Source organism: Pezoporus flaviventris, unplaced genomic scaffold (genome assembly GCF_033815535.1).
Source record: "Pezoporus flaviventris isolate CSIRO_AGI_PZ_B2104156 unplaced genomic scaffold, CSIRO_AGI_Pfla_v1 ptg000016l, whole genome shotgun sequence".
NCBI lineage: Eukaryota > Metazoa > Chordata > Aves > Psittaciformes > Psittacidae > Pezoporus > Pezoporus flaviventris.
In genome coordinates, this window is record NW_026892564.1 from 3,731,066 (window position 1) to 3,754,185 (window position 23,120).

General features: G+C 37.6%; 1 protein-coding gene across 4 annotated transcripts in view; it reads left to right on the forward strand.

The window, feature by feature from the left end:
* The window catches only part of POC1B (POC1 centriolar protein B), a 63,653-nt gene that overhangs the window by 31,876 nt on the left and 8,657 nt on the right, over positions 1-23,120 (forward strand). The window contains exons 11-12 of one of the 4 annotated variants that reach the window (XR_009743600.1): positions 6,459-6,532; positions 14,225-14,351. Coding sequence is in view for 3 of the 4 variants with exons in the window: in XM_061454651.1 (XP_061310635.1) it covers positions 14,225-14,407; positions 15,616-15,720 (288 nt within the window). In the remaining variant the exon portion in view is untranslated. Of the gene's footprint in view, positions 1-3,763; positions 4,276-6,458; positions 6,533-14,224; positions 14,408-15,615; positions 16,630-23,120 lie in introns of those variants that run through there. The other 3 variants (XM_061454651.1, XM_061454653.1, XM_061454654.1) reach the window with 3 other exon arrangements.

A 23,120-nucleotide genomic window follows, 5' to 3' on the forward strand; every position in this document is an offset into this window, starting at 1 on the left:
GTGGTCTCTAAACCCAGAGGGTGCTTTCTGTCTAAAAGCTTGTTTGAGCATTTTCCAAATACATCAACTGTTCTAATACAGCACATCTCTCCTTGCAGATCTTGCTGCATTGCTTTCTAGTTTGCTGTTAGAGATGCAGTTACTTGCTTCATGTGAGATAATGGAAACACTGAGTCAGATCCAAAAATGACATAGGTTGCTTAAAGCAACACTGAGAGACTGAGACTTTTCAAATAAAATTCGGCACCAAGGGCAAAAATGTTCCTTCATCAGATAGATGTTTGATAGAGAAAAACTTGGAAAGCATCTTGCATCATATCTTCCACCAGTGTAGTTTTGAGGAAGAAGTAGAAATTAGGGAGGACAGGATGATTTCACAGTCATTTTAACTTAATGACTGTTCTTGTCTGGTTAATTCCATCCAATTCCCTGATCTGCTCAGCTATCCAAACACTAATTCTAGCACAAAAGAAATAATGAGAAAAAATTATTTGGAGATTAAGTAGGAGATTAGTGGTGGCTGTAACCTAACTGAGGTTGAGCCATGTCCATGGAGCCATCTATCCAATGTGATTGTGCTGTAACATATACAGGTGTGTTACATGCATGACACATCTGAGCATCATTTTTCCTAAGATGCAGTGAAAAAATGTGAGCAAAGGAGGTGGTACTAATGGTTTGTTTTTGTTCAGGCAGTTGGTGTGTTGGATTCAGTTATTTTTTCAACCTAAGAAGGATTCAACTTGCTTTCTTCTGTTTGAATGGCTAAACAGCAGGTAACTGAGACAGGGGCTGAATGCAGGCAGCTCCGTCCTTCATGCTTGAATTTGAAGCACTGTAAAGTAACAGCTTAAAGTGTATGGCATCAGAGGAAAGCAAGTGAGAAGCAGTCTGTGGCTAGTGATTAAAGGTGTTCTTCTGGAAGAGAAACACTGGAGTCCATTGCTGTTATGCATTTTGTAATAAGTAGTATTTGAGGGGAAAAAGAAATAAAAAAAAAAGAAGCTTGGGTTAATGGGAGGAAGAGAGGTGGAGAGAGAAACATGAAGAAACGCTAGCTAGATAATTGACTTTCTACTGCATTGCAACCTAAAATATGTTAATAAAAATTGTAGCATACGTATTATGGATTAAAAAAAAGAAAATACTTCTGTTAGGAACAGTTTGACTAAATACTAGGGAGGTCTTTGCTTTGACAATTTCTTTTCTCAGCTGTATTGATTTGCTTGACATTAGGCCTTAAATCTTTGCTATATATGTCCTAAATCAACTTTTCAGTGTTTTTCTCTGACACAATTCTCAAGCTGACTGTGACCTATGACCACACAGTTACCCTGTTTATCCTTCCTAACTACTGATGGAATGTCAGCTTCCCCACTCCCCCTGGTATTTCTCCATTATTCCAGGATATATTAAAAATCAACATCATTAGCTTACTTGTTATTTCAGAACTATTGAGTTCAAACTATGTAAGCTGGGATTTAAAAAATATTTATATGCAGTGTAAATTGTTTAATAGTCTTTTTTACTATGGTTGGAATAGAAGGTATTTTGCCAGAAATACATTTGCATTTTTATCTTCCAAAATGGAAGATAAAATGGAAGATAAAAATACTTCATTAACAACTTAAAAAAAATCTGTATCACTTTTTAACACCTCTAGCTAATAAGCATGCCATTGCTAGGACTTTTGTTCATGATACTTGTATAGTACAAATAATGCTCGAGTGACAGGAATTACGTATCCTTGCTTCCTACAGATCCATGTTTCATAGCTGGTTGTAAAGTTTTATTTGAAGCTTTTCCCTTGCTTTGAGGTAATTCTAAGTTGTTTCTCTCATATGCATCCTCTTGTCTCCAGTAATGTGTAAACTGATGTCAGAGCCCTTTTCCCAGTAGGAGTACTTACTAATTTCTCTCCTTGAGCTAGCAATCTGTTCTCAGGAAACTTGTATGAAATCAGCTCCATCTAGAATGTCTTTTTCTCCATCAGGCCCCCTTAAATCTGCAACAAGTTCAAAACGTAAAAGTGAAGTGTGGGGACGAGCAGACAGAAATTGCCTCAGCATTGTTTCCTTAGGAATATGGGGTAAAATGTCCACTTTACTGCTTCTTATTCTAATGGCTATAGGGTTTTTGCTGAGGTCTTCAATTATCCTGATCAGCAGTGTTTCACCACTTCTAATTTATGGCCATTTGTATTATTTTGCCTTTTACAGCTGTAAAAAGCAGCAGTGTATTTTATCTGTGAAGGCTTTAAATCCCCAACAAGAATTTGGTATTTAGGACTGGAATGCCAGCTGTTGATCTGGGATTATAGTGCCAACTGCTTTCATTTCTATTGTCATTTTAACATCAAGTGTGGAGTGTAGCACACAGTAGGGGTATGCCTTCCTCCATATCCCAGTGTGTGGCGTTCACTTCTTGAGTAGACCACTACCTGTCATAACTGATATTGTATAATTGATTGCTTGTTATTTAGCTCTTCTCTGCAGTTGCAAGCACAGAATCAGCCTTAATAAAATGAAACTTATAAAGGAGACATACAGTATGATATTCTGGTTTACATCTTTTAGCATAGTTGCATTCATATTTCTTACCTGTACCACAGTGGATAGTAGTTAATGCAGTTTTCATTAAGGTAATTTAGTGAAATGTGCTTTACTTTCAAAGAAAGTACCATGTGGACATGAGCACAAGGGAACTCGAGCACATTTCAGAATCTGAGCTCCAGTTCTTAGCAGGAGTATCTTATATGCAAGTGTTAATGTGCTTAACTTTATTGGTGTCTAGAAAAGATTTTTGTTAATGTTATTGCCTGTTATTATTAGAAATTGTTTTCCTGAAGATGCAGGGACATAGGTGACATGGGACTACTACTGATGCTGTGTTTTTAGCAGAGTATGGAAAATGGTACATCCTCTTGTACCCTGCATGGGCACACAGCTCCACACATTCTCGCTGTCACTAGGCTGCTGCTGGTGATAATAAATTCTCAAAATAATGTTCCTTTCAGAAGTTTTAAAAGGTCATAATATCAGTACAAATAAGGGACTTTTTTTCTACAAGCAGAAATGTTATAGAAAGGGTGTAACTGTCCTGGCTTAATACAGAGAGATATTTTATTCTTTTCTTTAATTGAATTCTGATTTTAATGAACTGACAGAACTGCAGAACATGTTCTTAAATCAGTAAGGTGTTTATTTTGGTTTTCTCAAAGTTCCAACTGTCACAGCTCAACAGTGGGAAAAAATTATGAAGCATTTCAAAGTAAAGCTATTATTGGCAACCTCAATGCTTTAACTGTAATTTTTAACATTGTGAATTCCTTTTTTTTTTTTTAATACAGCCAAGCAGAACCTTTCTACCTACCAATCTTATGTGCCAACACATTTAGCATTTTAATTGGTGCTGAATAATGTGTGTATTTTGACAGAAGTTTGTAATAGAACACTAATTAAAATAAATGATTTTTCGAGACTATGCCAGGCCACTCCAAAGTTAACAGTTCTTGGATATTTGTATGTGATTCTCAAATTTCTCAAGTTTCTGCAGTTCCCTACTGTGATTTCTATCACAGTAAATCATAAAACTCAACTGAAGTACAAAGTTATGCTAGTGCTGCTAAAGCAATTTTTGAAAATCCCACCTCTGAACTAAGCTCAGCAGCACTCAGTATTGTGTTCACCTGGACAAATTGGACAGCTTGTACTAATGGTGAGCATTGAAATAGCTCAGTGTAGGCTTTTGCTGCTTTTTCCAGGTATTACATGAAACCTAACAAAAGCACATATATTTGATTTTTCAAGTAAAATTTTGAAGCTTCATTTTCTCCTTATGGGATTTTCTGTGACACTGTTGTTCAAACCTTTGTTCATCATCCGCTATAGATGTAACATTTTATTAACAAAAACACTGGTCAAATGCTGAGGAACAGTATTCCTGTATTACATAATAAAATACTTTTTTCCTGGCTATGTTGTGTTTGGTTTTTTTTTTTCTCCTCCCTAATAGTAGCATCTGGCTCTCAAGCAAAGTCTTCAAGTAGTTGTGCTGGCCCTGTTGCATACAACTTTAGACTCAGTAGAGCTGGATTGCTAACTTTGTTTCTGATGCTTTTTACTGCATAATATTTTCTTGTAAATAATTTGCATGAGATTGTTTGCTCCATAGAAGCATGAGTAAAACCTCAATCGCATTGTCAATAGCCACCCAGTCAAGCGATTTACCCTCGTGTTGTTACCTCTGCTCTGAAGGGAAGTCAAAGCTGCTAGATCTCAGCTAAAAAGCGAAGATTTCATAGAATCAGAATGGTTTGGGTTGGAAAAGACTTTAAAGATCATCTAGTTCCAGCCTCTTGACACAGGCAGTGGTACTCTCTACTTGATCAGGTTGCTCCAAGCCCCGTCCAACCTGGCCTTGAGCACTGCCAAGGATGGGGCAGCCACAGCTTCTCTGGGCAACCTGTGCCAGTGCCTCACCATCCTCATAATGAAGAACTTTTTCCTAATGTCTAATCTAAACCTACCTTCAGTTTGAAATTATTCCGCCTTGTCCTGTCACTACAGGCCCTTATAAAAAGTCACTCTCCAAATTTCTTGTACATCCCTTAAGGTATTGGAAGACAGTCTCCCCTGAGCTTTCTTTTCTCCAGGATGAGCAAGTCCAACTCCCTCAGCCTGTCCTTGTAGGAGAGGTGCTACAACCCTCTGATACTCCTACAGGCTTGCTCCAACAGATCCACATCCTTCATATGTTGGGAGCCCCCGAGCTGAAGTATTCCAGGTGAGGTCTCACAAGAGTAGAGGGGCAGGATCACCTCCTTCGACCTGCTGGTCACGCTCCTTTTGGTGCAGCACAGGATATGGTTGGTTTCTGGGCTGCAAGCACAAGCTGAAGCCGGCTCATGTTCAGTTTCTTATTGACCAACACCCCCAAGACCTTCTCCATAGGGCTGTTCTCAATCCATTCGCCCCCCCAGTCTGTATTTGTGCTTGGAACTGCCCTGACCCAGGTGCAGGACCTTGCACTTGGCCTTGTTGAAATTCATGGGATTTGCACTTGCTCACCTCTCAGGCCTGTCCAGGTCCCTGTGAATGGCGATGTCACTGTGAAATCCTTGTGTAATGGGAGGCAAGCTAGGTTTGTCTATGCAATAAAGTTTTATTGGCATGAGTTATGTTGGTGTGAAGTACCCAAAAAAATAATTCAAACCATAGCACTGACACTGTTACCCTGACAAAACCCATCGGTACAGGTGCGGCTGTGCCAACAGAAACAAGCTTCTCTTGGGTTTGATTATAACTTTTAAAGAAGGTTGTTTGTAGATAATGTATGAGTATATACTTACGTATGGGCTGGCAAACAGATCTTCTGTGCTGCTTTACACCAGGGGGCTCTGCTAACGTAGTATGTGTATGTGCACGAAGGGAGGCTTTGCGGTGTAGAGACTACACCAGTTCTGTGTAGCAGTCTCCCACTCTTGGGAAGCATCAGGCCCCTGGGCTGTGGAGACTGGAGCACAGAGACCACAGCTCTTGCTGGCTTTCTGCAGGGTTTAGGAGGTGGTTACTCACATTCTTCAATCCTTTTCTTTGTCCTGGCAGAGTCTGTCTTTTCAGGATTTTGTGTTCAGTAGTTTTTTGTTCATTCTTATTGAGATGTGGGGTTTAAGACAAAGTGTGTTCCTTTACCTCTTGTCATTGCATACAGTGTAACTTGGTCAAGATCAGCTTTGCCCCAACAGGTTAAGTAGAAGAGATGCTTGTCTAAAAGAACTCAACCACATATTGTAAAGTATATGATTTTTTTCCCTAGGCGCAAGCATGCCTTCAAGAATGAGAAATTCCTTTGGGTTTGTTGAATGATCTCTTTTCATTGTAAATTCATTTTCAACAATACCAATGAATATACTAGGTGACTTTGTCAGCTCTTTGAAGAAGATAGATGAGGTGCTAACCTTTATATATAATTTAAGACTCTGCATGATAAATCATACTGTTACCAGCTATTGTTTCTTTGTGAAGTTCAGTTAGACTTGCTCAGCTAGCTGTTGGTCTAAAGAAGAGACTTTCACTCAGTTTCTTAAGGAGGGGAAAGAGAACAGAAAGAAGTCAAGAGCAACCAATCCAGAACAGCTGGCATTTGTGTGAGTAGATGTGTTCCTGGTGAGGATGCTCTGCTCTCACTCACACTATGAGGTAACTCTGCCTCCTGCTCTCCATGTTTTTGATGCCCTCTCTAAACCTCCACAATCTACTACTTGGAGGATAGGGAGTTTGCCCACATGCTAGGAAAGTCCTTGGAATTTTTACTTCTCTTTCTATTCATTATCACTTGTGGTATCGAAAATAGCAGAACATTTTATTTATAGTATTAGAAAAGAGGCCTTGTCCATATAGGGTTATTCATTTGCTGTCATTATTTCACTTCTAGTATCTAATTCATTATGTTTCCAGTTAATGCTACAAGTATTCTTCTAGCCCTCCTTCAGCTTTTCCCTGCCCTAGTATGGATAAGAAAATCAAGCACAGTATGTAATAAAATTTGTATTCGGACTCTATATAGGTAAAAAGAAGTTCTCACTTGAAACTTTAGTCTTGATTTTATATAAAATGTTCCCCTGGATGTGCACACATGCAATTTAAAGTAATTTATCTAAATTAAAATTGGCTACTTTATTTATTTTGCAATTGTGAATAGTGGGAATGTTCCTGTTCTCATGTTACCTGTCTTCAGCTTTTCAAAGTTTCTTGCTGAAGCTGCACTGAAAATCATTTATCACCTTCCTTTACCTTTACTCCATAGTGTACATATAGTTATTTTTAATGCCTGTGGAGCAAGTATTTCTATAATTTATGAAAGTTTTGAATATGGCTTATCTGAACTGTTATATTTAGAATTGACTTCCTGGCAGGGAAATTCTCACCTGTTGAAATTGAACCTCTAATGATTTCTATCCAGTTTGTGTTGCATGTTCATGACATTTATTTTTTTTTATTTGTTAACATTTCAGCAATATTGCTTGTTTTGTGGGGGAAGTCCTTCGTTTTCTCTGAGGGTAGTGGTTTAATTAGAACATTTGAGGGCTCTGTGTTTTTTCTCTTAACTTACAAGCTGTAGAGCTACTGTATTTAGCTGAAAATGCCTGTTTTGCTGAGGAATGCAGTCTGATAGTTTAGCTTGGTTTGTTGGCTATGAGTTTGTATCCTGATACCACTACTCATGGTCAGGATCTAAACTGAAGTATGTGCTGCCTTCAGCGATGATGCCAGTGCCACAGAGGAGGAGAGCAAGTATTTCCTTGTCAGATTAGATGAGGTGCAGTTACATTAAGTACTTTCAATTTTTGGTTTTAGCTTGGACATTCTTTTAAAAGCTAGAGAAGACTGAGGTGCTTAAGGAGCCATGAAAGACTGAATTAAGTATGAAAATCTGTGTTAGGAGTTGCTCTGAAAGAGGTTTGCTCAAGCTAGAAATGCTTGGTAGAGCTTTGTTTTAGATGCACTGCATAGTTTAACTATTTTACTGCTTGAATGCAAAGCTTTAATTAAACTTTGCAAATAAATTGTACCACAACTACCATGTCAGAGAGCAAGGAGCAGAAGGTTTCAGAGCCTGGCACATGGCAGGTTTTTGCTGTGCTGATTCATGTGTGTGCGAGAGGAGAGGAAATGAAGAATGCTGTCATCAGCTGAAACTACAGGGAAGTTTTCTTCAGTAGAAACCGATAAAACAGATTGTGATTTAACATACTCAGTGTTAGCCTAACAGATCAGAGAGTTCTGTTTCATGTGGATCACTTACTGACTAGAAAAAAAAAAACAAAACACGTTTCAAAGCAGTAGAAATGATCTGTGAATAATTATGGCCTAGGAAAAAAAAAAAACAAAGGGGAAAAAAATCTCCCAAACGATTCAATTTAGCTGATCCACAGTGAACCATTTTTGTTTCAGGGTAGGTTCACAAGATGGAGGAAAAAGCAGTGATAATGATAGTACTGTTACTTCTCCCGAGAAACTTCCCATGATTTCATATAGCCAAAACCCACAGGAACTCAAGGTCTGGAAGGGTGGGAGAGTACTCTGTTATGCCTCTGCTCTTTGGTCTGTTTGAGCCTAATGCCCTACTTATGACTAATTGTTTGTAGTTGTTTTAATCACAGTATCAGAAATGTTTAGTATTAGTAGGCAAATGTACCATGTGTTCAAAATTTAAAGGATTATTTTTAAAAAGCAGACCATGCCAATTTTTGTGATTCATTAGGAAGCTTACCAATATCACTTTTTCATATAAGCCCATCTTAATTATAAGATCATTAAGATACTCATTTGGAAGTCGTTGTCTAAATTTTCTGAATTCAAAGCCCTTAGAAGACTAAAGACAAATGATTTTCAGTTGAGTGACAGAGACTTGTATTTTTTTTCATATCTTTTGAATATGAACAGGAGATTCTTTTTCTCTATAAATAAAACTGCTCAGGCATCTTTATAAATGGATGCATTTTACTCAGATTCTACTCTTAAACATCACAAAGTGAAGGGATACTAGGGTACAGTGTTTGTTTCTATCTGATCTGTGAATGCTTCATGGAAAAACATTTGGGAATAGGCAGGGGTGATAAGATTATGTGTAAGGATTTTTCACAAATTGATAAAGTACCACCCCCAGAGTTTTGGCTATTTTGCTTGACAGAAAACAAAGATGAACAATTATGGCTTGCTGTTTGTGACATCATTTATAAGCTAAATTTAATTTTCTACTGAACATCCGCTGGTAATGTCATGGTAATAACTTCCTATTGATTAATTAAATCTGTTCCTTCTCCTCCTTATTTGTAACTTGCGTGAAGTTGCCCGAATGTGAGTCCATTTTATTACCAACGGGCTGTGAATGGAAATACTGTACATATTTTAATTTTCTTCTTAGCTTTGCTCAGAAGTAACAATTTAAAATTGATTGCCTTTTTCAAATTTATTTTCTCAAGCTATAGCTCTGAAGTCTCTCAGAAGAGCAGTTTTGGGGTTTTTTTTATTATAAGGCATATTTACTACACTGCTGGCAACATAGAATTGTTGCTTATGAATTGGTAGTATTTAAAATACTTTAGAAAAGGGGCCAATTTGAAGGAAAGGGAACATCTAGTTCTTGAAATGCTGTGTAAAATAGGCTGTGGGGTAGAGTGAGTTTCCTTAAGAAGAACTTTCTTGTAAAAGGTTATGCTGAATGAAAGTGGTGGACATGAACTGATGGGTATCCAAAAGTAAAGGAAATCTAGTGACACTGGTGTCACTCCTTTATAACAAGGATTTGGCATTTGAGCGTTGCAATAGGCTTCAGCAGGTCTGGACTCTTCACTGATCTGGGGAAGACTGTAAATTTAGGTACTAGGGAAAGCAGGCACCTCAATGATATAGCAACATACTTGATGTCTGACAACATTTAAAAATCTCTAGAAACTTCCAGAAGATAAAGTAACAACCATTTTGGCACAACTTAGATTTCAAAATTTGAAACAGTCTCATTTCATTTCTCTCTGATTTTGAAAGTTATTTGCTTATCTGTATTTGATCCTTTCAGATTTGACAAACATCAAGGCGTTTGCCTTATTTATATTATCACTTTCGTGTCACGTTGTCCCTGTAAGTCTTTGAGTATACAACAGAAGAATTTCAGTTTCCTGCTTAACCCACTAAATTACAAGATGACTTTTCCAGTACTCTGACTTGGCAATGTTGGTGGCAGTTTACTGAGCTACAAAGCATTTTTCACAGCCTATTTGTCTGATATATTGAGTTTTGGATCAATTTTACTGTAAGAAAAAAATGTTAGGTGAGATTTTTAGTAACTTAGTGTTTGCTCTGTTTACCTGAGTTGACAGCTTTCCTCCTTGAGCTGGAAGAATCTGTTTAGGTTGGCTTTAATAGCACAATTTGTAATCACTTTGTTGGAGCTTAAACTGAAATCTCAACTTTATTTTCACTGTGAAGTACAGCAGGCTTGTTTAAAAAGGAACCGAGAAATACCAGCCTCGGAGTAGAATTGTTTTTAGAAGAACCTGTCAATGTCTAATAACCAGAGATTGTTTTCCTCTCTTGCTCGATTAATTTTTTTTAAATCCCAATACTTTAGATCACAGACAGCAACTTTTTAATTTGAGTGCCATTGAATGTTAAATCTATTGTTCATTATTTAAGTACTTGAGAATTAATAGATTATCCTTGGGACACTGAAAACGCCAAGCAGAATGCCTTTAAGCAAAATCAGTATCAGTTGAAGTTTACAGTTACATTCGTTTTGGCTGTGTTATTTAGTTACTTGTGTCATTCAAAGGGCAAGAAAATTAATGTATTTCTCAAAACATTAGTACAAGTATCTTTTCTGATATTAGACAAACTACATTATGTCTGTTTCCACTGAACTTATTGATAATGGTGTCTAGGAAAACGTGGGCTCCAGCCTGGATCTTTCTTGGACTTCTGGAACTCGCGTCCTTATTCCCCTTCAGAGCAAAGGGGTGTGAACTTCCAGAGCAGCGTTAACCTCAGGTGGGAAACTGGCAAATGGTTTCCTGAAGCTGTGAGGACCTTACTTACTTCTGAGACCCCTATCTCTTCATTAGGATTGATTAAAATCAGCAGAGTGCCAACATTTTCAGAGATCACATACAAGTGTCTACAAAGAATAATTACATAAGCTTTACAAGTTGTTCCTGCACCAACTGGCTTTTCATTGACACTTCCCTCATCAGCTGCCTGTGTTTCATAAAGTAGGTGATAAATGGGCAGGTTTACTGCTGCCATGCAGAATATATAACTCCTACCTGTCTTCCCTGCAACGTGTCCCATCTACCCTGCCTCCAATTTTCCTGAAGTTTGTCACAGCTTAATCAGTGAGGCTGCTACCTCACTGTCAGGTTTAGCTAATGCTGGTTGAGGTTTGGAAGCTTCTGGGCAAGCAGTCAAGATCTGCAGACAGAAGCAAGGTTTTATAATCTCACCATCTTTCTATAGAAATCTCATTAAGAAGTCTATTCTAATGGACTCTTCTGTCGTAATTAAATACAAGGATGTTCTTCATAGTATGATTGGGTATAAGGCAGGAATTCTTTAATGTGTTGCAAGACTCTTTAACATTTGAATGCCAAATTGAGCTTAATCTTTTCTGTGTTAATCAGCATTTGAGACTATATCCATCTTGTGATTTACTAAGTGTGCCCAAAAGCTTCCATTAATCCTATTTCACAAGGACCTCAGTTATAACTTGGTAAATCAGAAATAACACAGTGAATCTGAGCTCTTCTAGGATTGAACTAATGGTATCTCATATAATGAAATCTGCAAAGGGGAGATACAGACGGTCTTAAGATGCAGTAATCCTATATACTTCATGCTCATCTAAAAGTACCTAGGATGCATTGTGAGACAGAATATTCTGAGATACTTGGAACACTTTCCTTTGCAGACTTCTAACACTTTAAAGCAAGGAGCTAAAGCAATGTAAAATTAAATGGGTATTTCCTTTTCTGCCTACCTTGTCCCAATATCAAACCATTTGTATTCTATTTCATCTTGTGCTAACATAACAAGTGAGCCCTTCACAATGTACAATTCTTAGGAATAATTTCAAGTTGACATCACAAGATTTTTCATATTGAGAAGAAATTGAAATTCATGGTACTGGAAAGAAAGATGTAATTAAACCATCTAGTTAGGAGTGGGGAAGTTCTGGTTCAAATCCTTTCTCCTATTGAGTTTTTACTGATTTTATCCCCTTATGTATAAAATAAAACACCTCTTTATGGGAACAGGGCTTACCTGCTCCTGACTGAGCATCATACCCACTGAACTAAAGCTGCTTTCTGTTGACCAGTAGCAAAACTCCCAACAGATTGCTGGAGACAGTACCTTTTCTACCACAGTTTCACACCTTTAAAAGGCAACAGCCTGACTGACAAAGCATCACACTGTGAGCCATGAATTTAGATAGCTTTAGACTGAGAAGGCCAGTTCCCTGTAGTCCAATGCAAATGTTGTAACCTTTGGGATATTATGTAGAGCAGCCTCAGTTGTTTAATGTTTGAAATCTGTAGTTTGATGTCTAGCACACTTTTATTTTTTGACACAACCCAGTATGAGTACAAATCACTGATGGATTTCAGCAGTGGTTGCGTCAGCCCTTTATTACTTGACATGCTTAGTTCGTTTGCATAAATCGGTCAGCAAGCACAGAAAAGAGTGCTGAAAGGGAACTGGAGGTTTCTTCTAGTTCATTTAGCTGTTTCTTTCATCATAGTGAAATTAATGAAAGTGACATATCTTGGGAAGGATTTCATGTGGTTTTGTAGTGTTATAAGTTTAGTATAGTATAGAAGTATATGCATGGGTACCTTCCCCTATCCCTATCAGTCCCATACTCTGCACACCATGGGTTCTTGCTTGGAGGCTGACTCCTGTCTTTGAAGAAATGCACAATGGTGCGTTTAACCTAGAGAGGTTGGTGAGTCTTTCTTCTTTGCCCTCCTCTTCCTAAGATACAAAATCCTCTTACCCCACCACAATCTCTTCTGTCAGCTATTCTCATCCCTAAACCCATGGTCTTCTACTGCCTCTGTGTTTGTGGCATTTGTGGTTTGCTCTTGTGCTTTGCTTTTGAAATGGGAAGCCCTTTCAAGACAGATGGTGGACACCACTTGTCTCTTACTTAGTTGTCTCTCATTGACATAGATACCACAACCCCAGCACTTAGGGAAGAAAATATTTTGGAGAATCAGCAACAGTGAGTTCAGAGAACAGAGCTTGTTAATTGGTCAGGACTGTGCAGAATGGCACTGAAGACACAGGGATAGTATTGTGAATAATCCAGGACTACGAGTTCCTGATAATATCGATATAATTTAGAATTACTTATATTTAAAATCATTACATTATTGTAGTAGTAGTATTTCACCCACTATTCTATGATCCCACCTGATTCAAAGGCAGGGTCAACTACACATAAATCTTTCCTGACAGAAGCTCGTCAACGTGCCTAGGTAATCTTGTAAAGGTTTGTCACTAATTCTGCCTAGCACTTTACATTCTGCAAGGTTATTTTATAGACTTAGGAGATTTATTTTTTTTAATGGCCAACAATGATTTTAAGACTTTTTAAAATCTGTTCAGCTTTACAACAAAAATATATTCCAGGTACATCATAAAAATTGTGTATTTTAAATATGTCAGATAAGACTGAAACTTCCCCTTTGCATAGCTTAATGGATATTCTCATCACTTGTCATTAAGTTTCAGAGAAGCAGTTAAATTGTAACCATTTATAAGTTTCATAAATGTGGATATTGGAATTATAATTAGAGATAATAAAACTTGACTACCTCAGTTCATTTTAGTATAAAATTATCTAAAGGTATAAGAAGTTTTCAGATATATCTGAAAAAGTCATTAAGTCAGGCAAAGTTGTTATAAAGGACCTTCTAATGAATTAGTGATTATTTAACCTTTCGTGACTCAAAAGGTCCAGTAAGAACTTCAAGGCACAAACAGAACCCGAAGTGATTGGGAAGATTGTGCTCTCTCACTTACCCATGAGCAAAGTTTATACATCAAAGTTATTTCCCTCTTAACTTTGCATTGTGTGGGTCTTTTCTGTTGTTTTCTCCTCACTTTTTATGAAGGAATCAGTTTCTCAAAAAGTAATGTCACTGAGTAAACAACTAAAAACTACTTAATTCTTTTATGCTGAATGAGGAAGTTAATTCATACTAAACAAAGGTTTCATATTATGAAGCTGGATGGAACCCTCGTGATCTAGTCATATATGGATTTTTCATCCATATGACTGCTGTGAATGGATTCCTTTGTGAACTAAAGTTACCTTTTTGAAGAAAACGCCAGTCACCAGTAGCTTTAATTCAAACTCTAGTAGTACAGCATGTAGTTCCTCAACCACTTTGCTGTGAAACATGTACCTAAAGACTGCTGAGATTTCTCTTGTTGCCTCGTCCACCACAGCTGAAATTCTCTCTTAGGTCCAAATGAAGTGCTAAGAATTAGATCTGGTACAAGACGCAAATCTGAAAACCCTTGTGTGTGTGCATCTATGTGTAAATAGATTATTTTTTTCTTTTTTTTTTAACTAAAAGCCAGACTTTCCTATCTTGTTGTATGATTCCAATTAAATGAAGACAAAGGAAACTAAATCTTCAAATGGTGTTTCTGTATTCAAGGATTATGTCATCAGTGAAGATGCGCAGAATCCCTCTGATTCAGTCTTGGCAACAAGTTCAAAAAGGAAGTCAGAGAATGAGAGTGAATCAGCTGTGCCTAATGTGGGCAAGCAAACAGGCATCTCCCCCTCCCTGGGTAACACTTTGGAGCACATTGTGGAGCAGCTGGATGTTTTAACTCTAGTAAGTATGCAATAACAGATAACACTTGCAGTGGGAAATGGTAATGCTGTCAATAGGCAAAAAATCCCATGAACCATGTTCCTAAACCAGAATATTAAAGGCTATGGGGTTATTTTGAATAGTTGTGTAGTCAGGTGACTGTTCTGTTTTTTTCCTTTCAGCAAATATTGATCACATTGTGTTTGCTACAGTAAGAGCTTCCTGCTACATAATCATAAATATTATTATTGTATTTCTAGCTCAGGAAGAAAAGACTCACTGTTTTTTAGTCGTGAGATCTAACATTGATTTGTCAGAAGCCAGTTCTTTAGCAGATTCCAGCTTGAACAGTCATGTGTTAGCAGGGCATGAACAAAACAAATTTGTAATGTACCATGAAATACTTTTTCAAACTTAGTGTTCAAGGTGTTGGATAGGAATCTAAGCAGTGGAATAATTCCTAGTGTCAATGAAACTGCCCAAATACTGGTCTCCAGCAATGACTCTGAGTCACTTGTTTGCAAATGCTCAATACTTCTTTTTTAGTAGTCCAGATTTAGCCAATCTGTGTTTTAAGATAATACTCTGTGGTCTGTCATATATTAACATTAAACCAAATGAAAAGGGAGTGACTATTGCAGAACTGTGTTGTTTTGCAATACAGAATAAGAAATACAGAGTAAGAAATAAGTTTTGGGAAGTACAAACTCAAGTCGTCAGTTGAAAATCATTTGTGTTGTAAATTGGATTAAAAAGAAACTGCCAGCCTGTGTCTAGAAACCTTTTCTGATGAGGGCAATCTCTTGGAGAATGCCTTTTAATAGTATATTTTTTTTTTCCTTACTTCCTGTTTTGGGGGCTACATTAGAAGTTTCTTTTAGGTTTTTGGAAGATATCATTTGGGGTCAACCCTGATGGCTGTTTTTCTGTTGAAATATGGATGCAACTTTCACTTAGTATTTCAGAGTAATTTATATAAGCACAGATATATTGCACGCTCTCCGAGAAAATATTTTGTGAGCACAATTTTAAACCTTTACACAATCTCCAGAGATACAAACCCATTATTTTTAAACAGAGTTGTAAAAGTGGAGTAGCTAAGGAAAAGCCATTTTAGGATATTTTTTCCTGTTGAGTTAGAATGATTCTTCTTACGTTACTGTGTTGCACGCTTGTAATAATGTGTGAGTAATACCAAACCCATTGAAATTCTTGCCCTCTTCATGCAGACTGTTTCAATCCTGGAACAACGTCTGACTTTGACCGAAGATAAATTGAAAGAATGTTTAGAAAATCAGCAAAAAATGTTACTTGAAGAAAGACAGGAAGCATGAAAGATGAAAACGAGCTGTACTGATTAATATGTTTCATATATTCACAAGGAAATAACAACTGTTACTTTGCTGGATTTTGCTATAAGAAAAAATATATAAATCCTCCTTTTCTAACAAGTTAATGTAATAACTGACAAAAAAAAAGCACAGCACATTTTAAACATTGGTTGCAAGCAGATAGTCTGTTTGTATATTTAATAAAGTGCAGCCTAGCCAAAACTTGTGTTTTCCAAAATCATTCCCATTGAGCATTGCAAGACTCTTATTTCAACTTAATAGGATCTTTGTGTACAACTAAGCAACAAACTACGTATTTTTAGATGAATAGCAATTATTATGGAAGTGCACTATGCTGTTTTTTTAGCTCAGGTAAGGATTGTCAAAATAATGCTCCTTGTGCTAAGGCAGCGTTACTCAAGCACCTAAATTAAATAAGACCTAATTAGCCCTAATTCCAAGAATGCCAGAGGTTTACTTTGTCCCTTACATACTCTCAAATATTTTACCAAAAGGTAGTGACAGTTACTCTCTATCTTCTAAATGTTTTAGTGACGATTGCAAGATGTGGTGTAAAAACTTTGAGTTACAACTATGAAAATGAAATCAAACTTTGAAACTATAACTGCATTTGTGAATTCAGCTGCAAGACTGATGGAGTCAAACACCTCCACTTATCTCACCCCATCAAAATTCATGTTTCATATTTACAAAAATAAAAAACAGCTTCATACTTCTGAATAATGTATTTGAACCAAACACAAAATGATGCAAAATCTATATCATAAATACAAAAGACTCTCATCTCTAAAGGACTTTAACAGGTGCTCAAATCATTAATCAGGAAAGACTTTCCAATGTATGATGATTTTGGTTTTATTTTTAATAAAAATGCAATTTTTAGAAAGACAATTGTAGGTCTTCTTTTTTAATAGAAAACATCTATGCTTCTTTATGTCTACCTATTATTATTTAAATGACAACTGCAGAAAACCACAAAAATCCACAATCGAAACTAGGTAGTCATCCATTGCTGCAACTTCACATTTAGTATGTTGAAAAATAGGACACTTGAAATGGGGGGAGCACTTTAATCCAATTCTGCAACTGACCGTATATAGATAAAGCCCATTTCCCAGGCTGAACCTCATTAACATCAATAGAGTTCAGCTTAAGTCCAGAAGCAAACTGTGCAAATACTACAGTGGTTCGAGCCAAAGTAATGAGCAATCCATTTTTCTTTTATAGCTTTTCATTTTCTGTCACAGTAATCACCTTCAGGTAGCCAGACATCATCTCCCTTGGTAAATTCTGGGTTTTACGAGTGAGTACTACATAGTTGCAGCTCAGTCTGAAGTAGACCTATTTGTCACAGTGAAGAAGTCTCCTCTTACAAAAATTTTAGATGCAACTGTTTAGATGCAACCTTCTAGCCACAGATTTTTATTTCTATATAATCCAGTGTAAACAGCCTGACCTTTGATTATGCAATTGTTTATAATGGTATATAAGGCATAGTTATGTAAATACTGTCTTTTAGGTCAGATGTACTTTGCTTTATGTATTTGCAAATTCTGGTCTTTGCCTTTTCTTGGCTCTATTAGATGGCATAAAACCATGTACCTTTTGAAATCTTCCTTGTTTCTTGCTTTCTCCGAGTGAACACATATATATATATATATATATATATATATATATATATATATATGCTTTAAACCTGTACAGAGGTTTTTTGTTGTTGTCATTCTTAAGCTTTTCAGGATTATTTATCAACAAGATTTGGAAATTTCCTTCTGGGTTGTTTTTTTTTAGTAAAATCTCTGCTGAAATTTTCCTTTCTGCCTTAGCTCCTACCACTAATCCTTCCTTTTCAGCACCTATTATCTGGAGCATTTACTACTTAATCCAGTTTATTCCTCTGCTGTTTGCAAATCTGGTGAACTAACATAACATTTCCAAATCAAGATATGTTCTTCTCATTCTATCAGGTGATTTCTTTATATTGAAATTCCACATGCATGACTCTTGGGGTGTGTGTAAAAATGGTTGTTTCAGATCAAGACGGAGGCATTTTCCTCAAGCTAAATGTCTTTTAGCTAAATTTTTGTCTTAAAGCCAATTATTTTTCCAATTCTAAAACTTAAATTTTTGGCTCTCCTAAACCACAACCAGCTTACATTATATTTCTTTTAAAGGAACAATGATGTGGGCTAGTTATCTAATTCTCTTGATTCATATAATCACTATAATATAATCATATAAGCTTCCTTTAAAAGCTCCTGAAGAGACTGGTTAAACTCAGAAGCATTTACTCTAGGCTTTGTGCTCTGGCAGATAACTGGTGACTTGACTGATTTGAATTATGTTATAGAGCTGGAGGAAAATAACCACTGTTAGCCTTAGTTGTGCTTCTGCAGCATGTGGAAACGTAACTGTACAGGTCTTTAAATGACTATGAAAAGTGTATCTGTATTGCGGGCTGCAGTGAGGTATTGAAAACCCATATGTGTTCTAAACAAGCTGAACCAGGTAATTGATGCAGTGCAGCTTTCCTCAAGCCGTTATCCCTCTGATAGTAAATGTAAATAGGCCACGCTGATAAAGAAAGAGTGCTTTCAGTGCCCAGGCCAGCTACTGCAAAGCTGGCTCAATTACTTATTAAAAGTAGTAACACCAATGTCTGAATGATGTGCAGTAGATCCTCCTGGGGTTTGGGTGGGGAGAGAAGGTGGCATCTGGAATAACCTCTCCTGCTGGCATCACTGGCATATCGTTTCTGGAGGAGCCCAACTACAGATTTTGGAGGTGTCAAAGTGTTATGCAGTACTTCAGCCACTTGTTGTACATTCTCCTGCAAGTATTTCAAACCAGAAATGCTCTTCCAAAGGAAAGAAATTATGCCAGTTACTACTGTGCCTTGAATTTTATTTGTAATTCCCATTAAAGTTTTGTGGAATTTTAATGGCATTTTTATCTTGGCCATTACCTAAAGCATGATATTGAGGTAATAAGGGTATTTTTCTCAGTTTTTCATTTTGGATGTCAATATGCACTTGCTTTAGGAGCACGCTTAGAGATTCCTAATTATCACCATGGGGGCAGACACTGAATGGCTACACCTTGCAGTGTTGAACTGTAAGGCATTTCACTTCTTTTCTTTTGATCAGAACTCTGAGATTTTCAAATACCATGGCAAAAGCTGACTGAGACATCAGTTTATGCCAATAACCCATTGTGCTTTATGGACCAACCTGACAACTCAAACTGTATTCTGAGATTTTTTCTATTTCTGGGGAGTTGTTTCATTCATTTTATTATTTTTATTTTTTTAACACACCACTACGTTCTCCACATTCTCTATTACTTTTTACTACTGCTGATACATTCTTTATAAAATTATGGGTTTGGAAAACTAGTTCCTGGGGAGGAATGCATCTGAACATCTCCCTTGTCTCTGAGGGATTATTTCCTGCTTTTACATATGTAAGATTATAATTTATTGCTTCATTATCTTTGTGGCAAGAAACTTAAACTGTACTTTAAAATTTTGATTCAACTAATCTGGCTGGAGAAATTGTAGCCCCAAAGGTTCTCCTCATGGCCTGAACAGATGGGTGTGGCATGAGGGATTTAAGAAATACAACTTCCCACCTTTACTTGTGTTTATTTAAATGAATAAATCTGCTGTACTATTTTTAGGATAAGCAGGGTGTTTTGTTTTTTTCTTCTTCCTTAAAGTCATATTACAGTGTTGCTGAATTATTTTCACTGCCATATCACAGCACAAAACCACGCTTGAGTCTTCACTGAGTGACAGTAGCTGGGATGTGAATGTTTTTCCAGGGATGTAGCTTTATATAACCTGTTTACCTTGTAAGACTTGTAAAAATCATAAACTCTGTGCTCCTTGCCCCAAACAATTAATGAATATGTATGTTCACGTTAGATCCAGGAACAGTATGTTCTTGTCAGAGTGCCCCCTCAGGGACTTTTGCATGCTTCGGATGCATAATACAATTGAAGCCGTTTCTTTGTGAGAAAATAGGTTAATGACTTGCCAAAAGGCAGAGATGTTAATTGGAAAAAGTGCATACAAGTCCTTTTCTTTACAATGTATATGGGTTGCATTTGTTATGACTTGCATCCAAGAACAGGTGCAATTTCAGTTGACTCAGCTAACAGGATGTGCTGAGTACACTCTTCACCAATTTCACCGAAAATTTTACACCCAAAAGAAAAAATATAGTTTCTAACCCAGTCAGTGACCAATAAACTGCATTTATTACCTGTTACAGAACATATTTATAACTCAGGGCTGTACTTAACATTTTCATAATAAGAAAATACGTTGAGTATTTGTTGGTATTGAAGAATTTTACTAGTACCTTATACAAGACAAAATGTGTCATCCCAAAATATTTCTTTTGGGAGAGAGTCAGCAGTTCTAGACAAGGTACCACCAGTGTATTTGTAAATGCAACCCAGAGCAGGAAAATTGCTTATTTTCACTAACGTGTTTCCTGCCGCAAAGCTACGCAATCAAATTCAGGTCTTCACCTTGCATCTCTTAATTTTCCCTGTCATCAGAAGTAAAAACTAATAAAAAAGTGAAAAAAAAAACCAAACCCACATCTTGGTGTATCAGGGTCAGAAGAGCTGTTTGATAGTTTAATAGTTTGATTCTAAAGATCTTTTGAGAGTTTCTAGGCTACTTATGAGTCCACTGGAGCATACCAGTGGGAGATTTCAGTTTGGATCCCTATGTCTAACCTAACCTCATCTTTCGAAAGTCCCTCTCTCTCACATGAAAAGGGCTGAGTGTATAATTCAGCTGTCTGGGAAGCAGCAGTTGTCTACACCAGTGTAGGAACATCTAGTTCAGGAACCCTCTGGGAGTTCTGACATTAATGGGGGTACTGAGTTGGCTGGCGACTGGGGTTACATGATTTTCCCACGTGTATAGCAGGGACCTGAGCTTCAGAGGGCTCTGTGCACTTGCAGAGGCAGGATGAGAAGGAATTCTGAGGGTCTCAATGCCACCTGAATAGAGGATTCTGCAACTCAGAGTAGCAGTTAAAGTTCCTTTATGCCTTGTGTCCTTACAGACCTGGCACAGAGGGACCCAACTGCTCTTCAAAGCCGCCAAAGAGGAAGCAATTGTCAGAAGAGAAGAAGAAAAATCAGCCATTAGCTATCATCTTTTTCATCCTTTTGTGCTTTGTATTGTAATGAAATAGTACGTCTGTCTCAAGATTTTTTTCCTCCTCCTAATCCCCAGAGGAAATCCCTGCTCCTTTTACAGAGATAAAACCTTAGGACAAAGTGAAAGTAGCAAGAACTGTAAGTCTGTGCTGGAGGCTGCTTGCTCACTGGAGCCTTGCCTGGCCACAGTGGTTGATGTCAAAGGCTTACAGTGCTTATTCCAACACCTGTATTGAACATCAGTTCTCTCATAAGATTCAGAATGAATTTTATAAGATTCGTGAGCAAAGCATGCTTGCAGCAGTTTGCTGTTTACAGGGACTTTATGAACATGTGTCATAGAGACAGTAGTCTGGGAAGGACAAAGCAGCAAAATCCTTTCTCTGATTTCCTCTAAGGAAGATGTAGGTGAGCCAAGTGCAATGGATTGTGCTGCTTCATGCTACTTTCATCTTGCACATCTCATAAAGAAACATCTAAGATGTGTTGCATTTGGGTGACGAAAAGGACAGGATGCTCCCAGCAACAGTTCTTCCTCATGAGAGCACTTGCTGAACATTTTTAAATCATTCTTTTTATTAATATTTTCACCCTGTGATATGTGCTGGGAGCACAAGACCCAGAATGTTTGCTAAAAAGAGCAATTTGAAAGAGAAAGATGATATGGTTGGTGATGGTTTCTGACTATGTCCAAGTTGTGCACTGATTACTGGGGGTATTCTGTTAAAATTAAGTGATGCTACACCTAAAACTCAATTTTGTGAGGAAAAGCAAGGCTTAGCTCTTAATCTATAAGACCTGAAAACTTTTCTATTCCATAAAACCAGCTTTCCCTTCTCAGAAAATTTCATAAATGTAATAAAATGCCATTAACTTTTCAGTTAAGCAGTGAGTGTAATCAGGCAAAGTGTAGTAGATTATAATATTTGATTGTATGTAACTGTGCTGAGTGGTTTCGGTCTGCACTGATGTTTCTCTACAGCTTCATTGCTGAAACACTGTCAGCTTTTGTGCAGCTTCTGCAATCTATTCAGTATAGACTTAGCCTATAAATAGCTGCATTATTGAAAGACTGTGAGAGGTTCATTAGAGCAGTTGTGACAGCCTCACTCGAGCCAGGGCTGATACAGTACCACTCCAAGTTACCAAAGAGCTTCAGCATGAAGCATGAAGCTGAGCTTTTGGCCGTGCAGCAGAGTTGATGCCCCTCCAGTTGTCCCCTCAATCGCCCCGGCTGCGGACTCTCACAGAGTACATGGCACTTCTTTCTGGCTCCTGGGACTCCTTTCCAAATGAAAGCACAGCATAGGGGAGCCTGTGTTCATGCCAACCTTATCCCAGCACAGAGCCAGGATGCCGCCAGGGCGTATGCCGGGGGCTGGGGCCGCAGGACATCCTGCCCAATGCACCTACCCAGCAGTGCAGACGCAGCCAGGGAGATTAGTCATCTTAAAATCACACGCAGGCATAAGTACTTTGCTGACTCAATAGGAAGTCGCTGGCTGAAACCAGTGGGACTTCTCACGTGACTGAAGTTACATTCTGAAAAATGTCTTAATTTTGTGCACTGTATTCCCATGACTGGAGGGCAAAGAAAGAAAATCTGAACAGCAGCTGTTGGTTGTTTCCCTTTAAAGGTACATGGAAAACAAATATAGTTATTGTAACTTGAGTTTCTAGCTAGTTTAAATGGGCACTTTGCTATTTCACAGATACCTGAATTAAAGCCTCCCACTTCTGGCTCTGGCAGTCAGGTAAATGAAGAGTACTCAGGACTAGTCCCCAGTTTGTATGCAGGCCACATCCTACAGCCTTTTGGGTACTCTGTGGAAGGGATGGTAGAATTAGAGATGTTTCCAGTATCATTCAAAACCATAAAAAAGGAAATATCCTTCTTACAAAGAAAGAAGCTCTCTTCAGCTATCCCAAGCTGTGTCTCTGTGTTTTCCACATTTTTCTTTCTCTAAACGCTCAAGTTAGTAATTTCAAACGAGAGAGTTATGCCCTTGTTACATAATCTGAGTACTGGGAGGAAATTATCTCTATTTTTCTGTCTAATGGATTTGGAAGGAAAAGGGAGGAACAACAGTCTGTAATATCTGCAAAATGCTATTCGGAATGAAAACAAAAATGATGGGTACAATAAAATTGCCCTGTCCCCATCCAGCATCTCACCATTACTTTTACATCTGTGTACACTG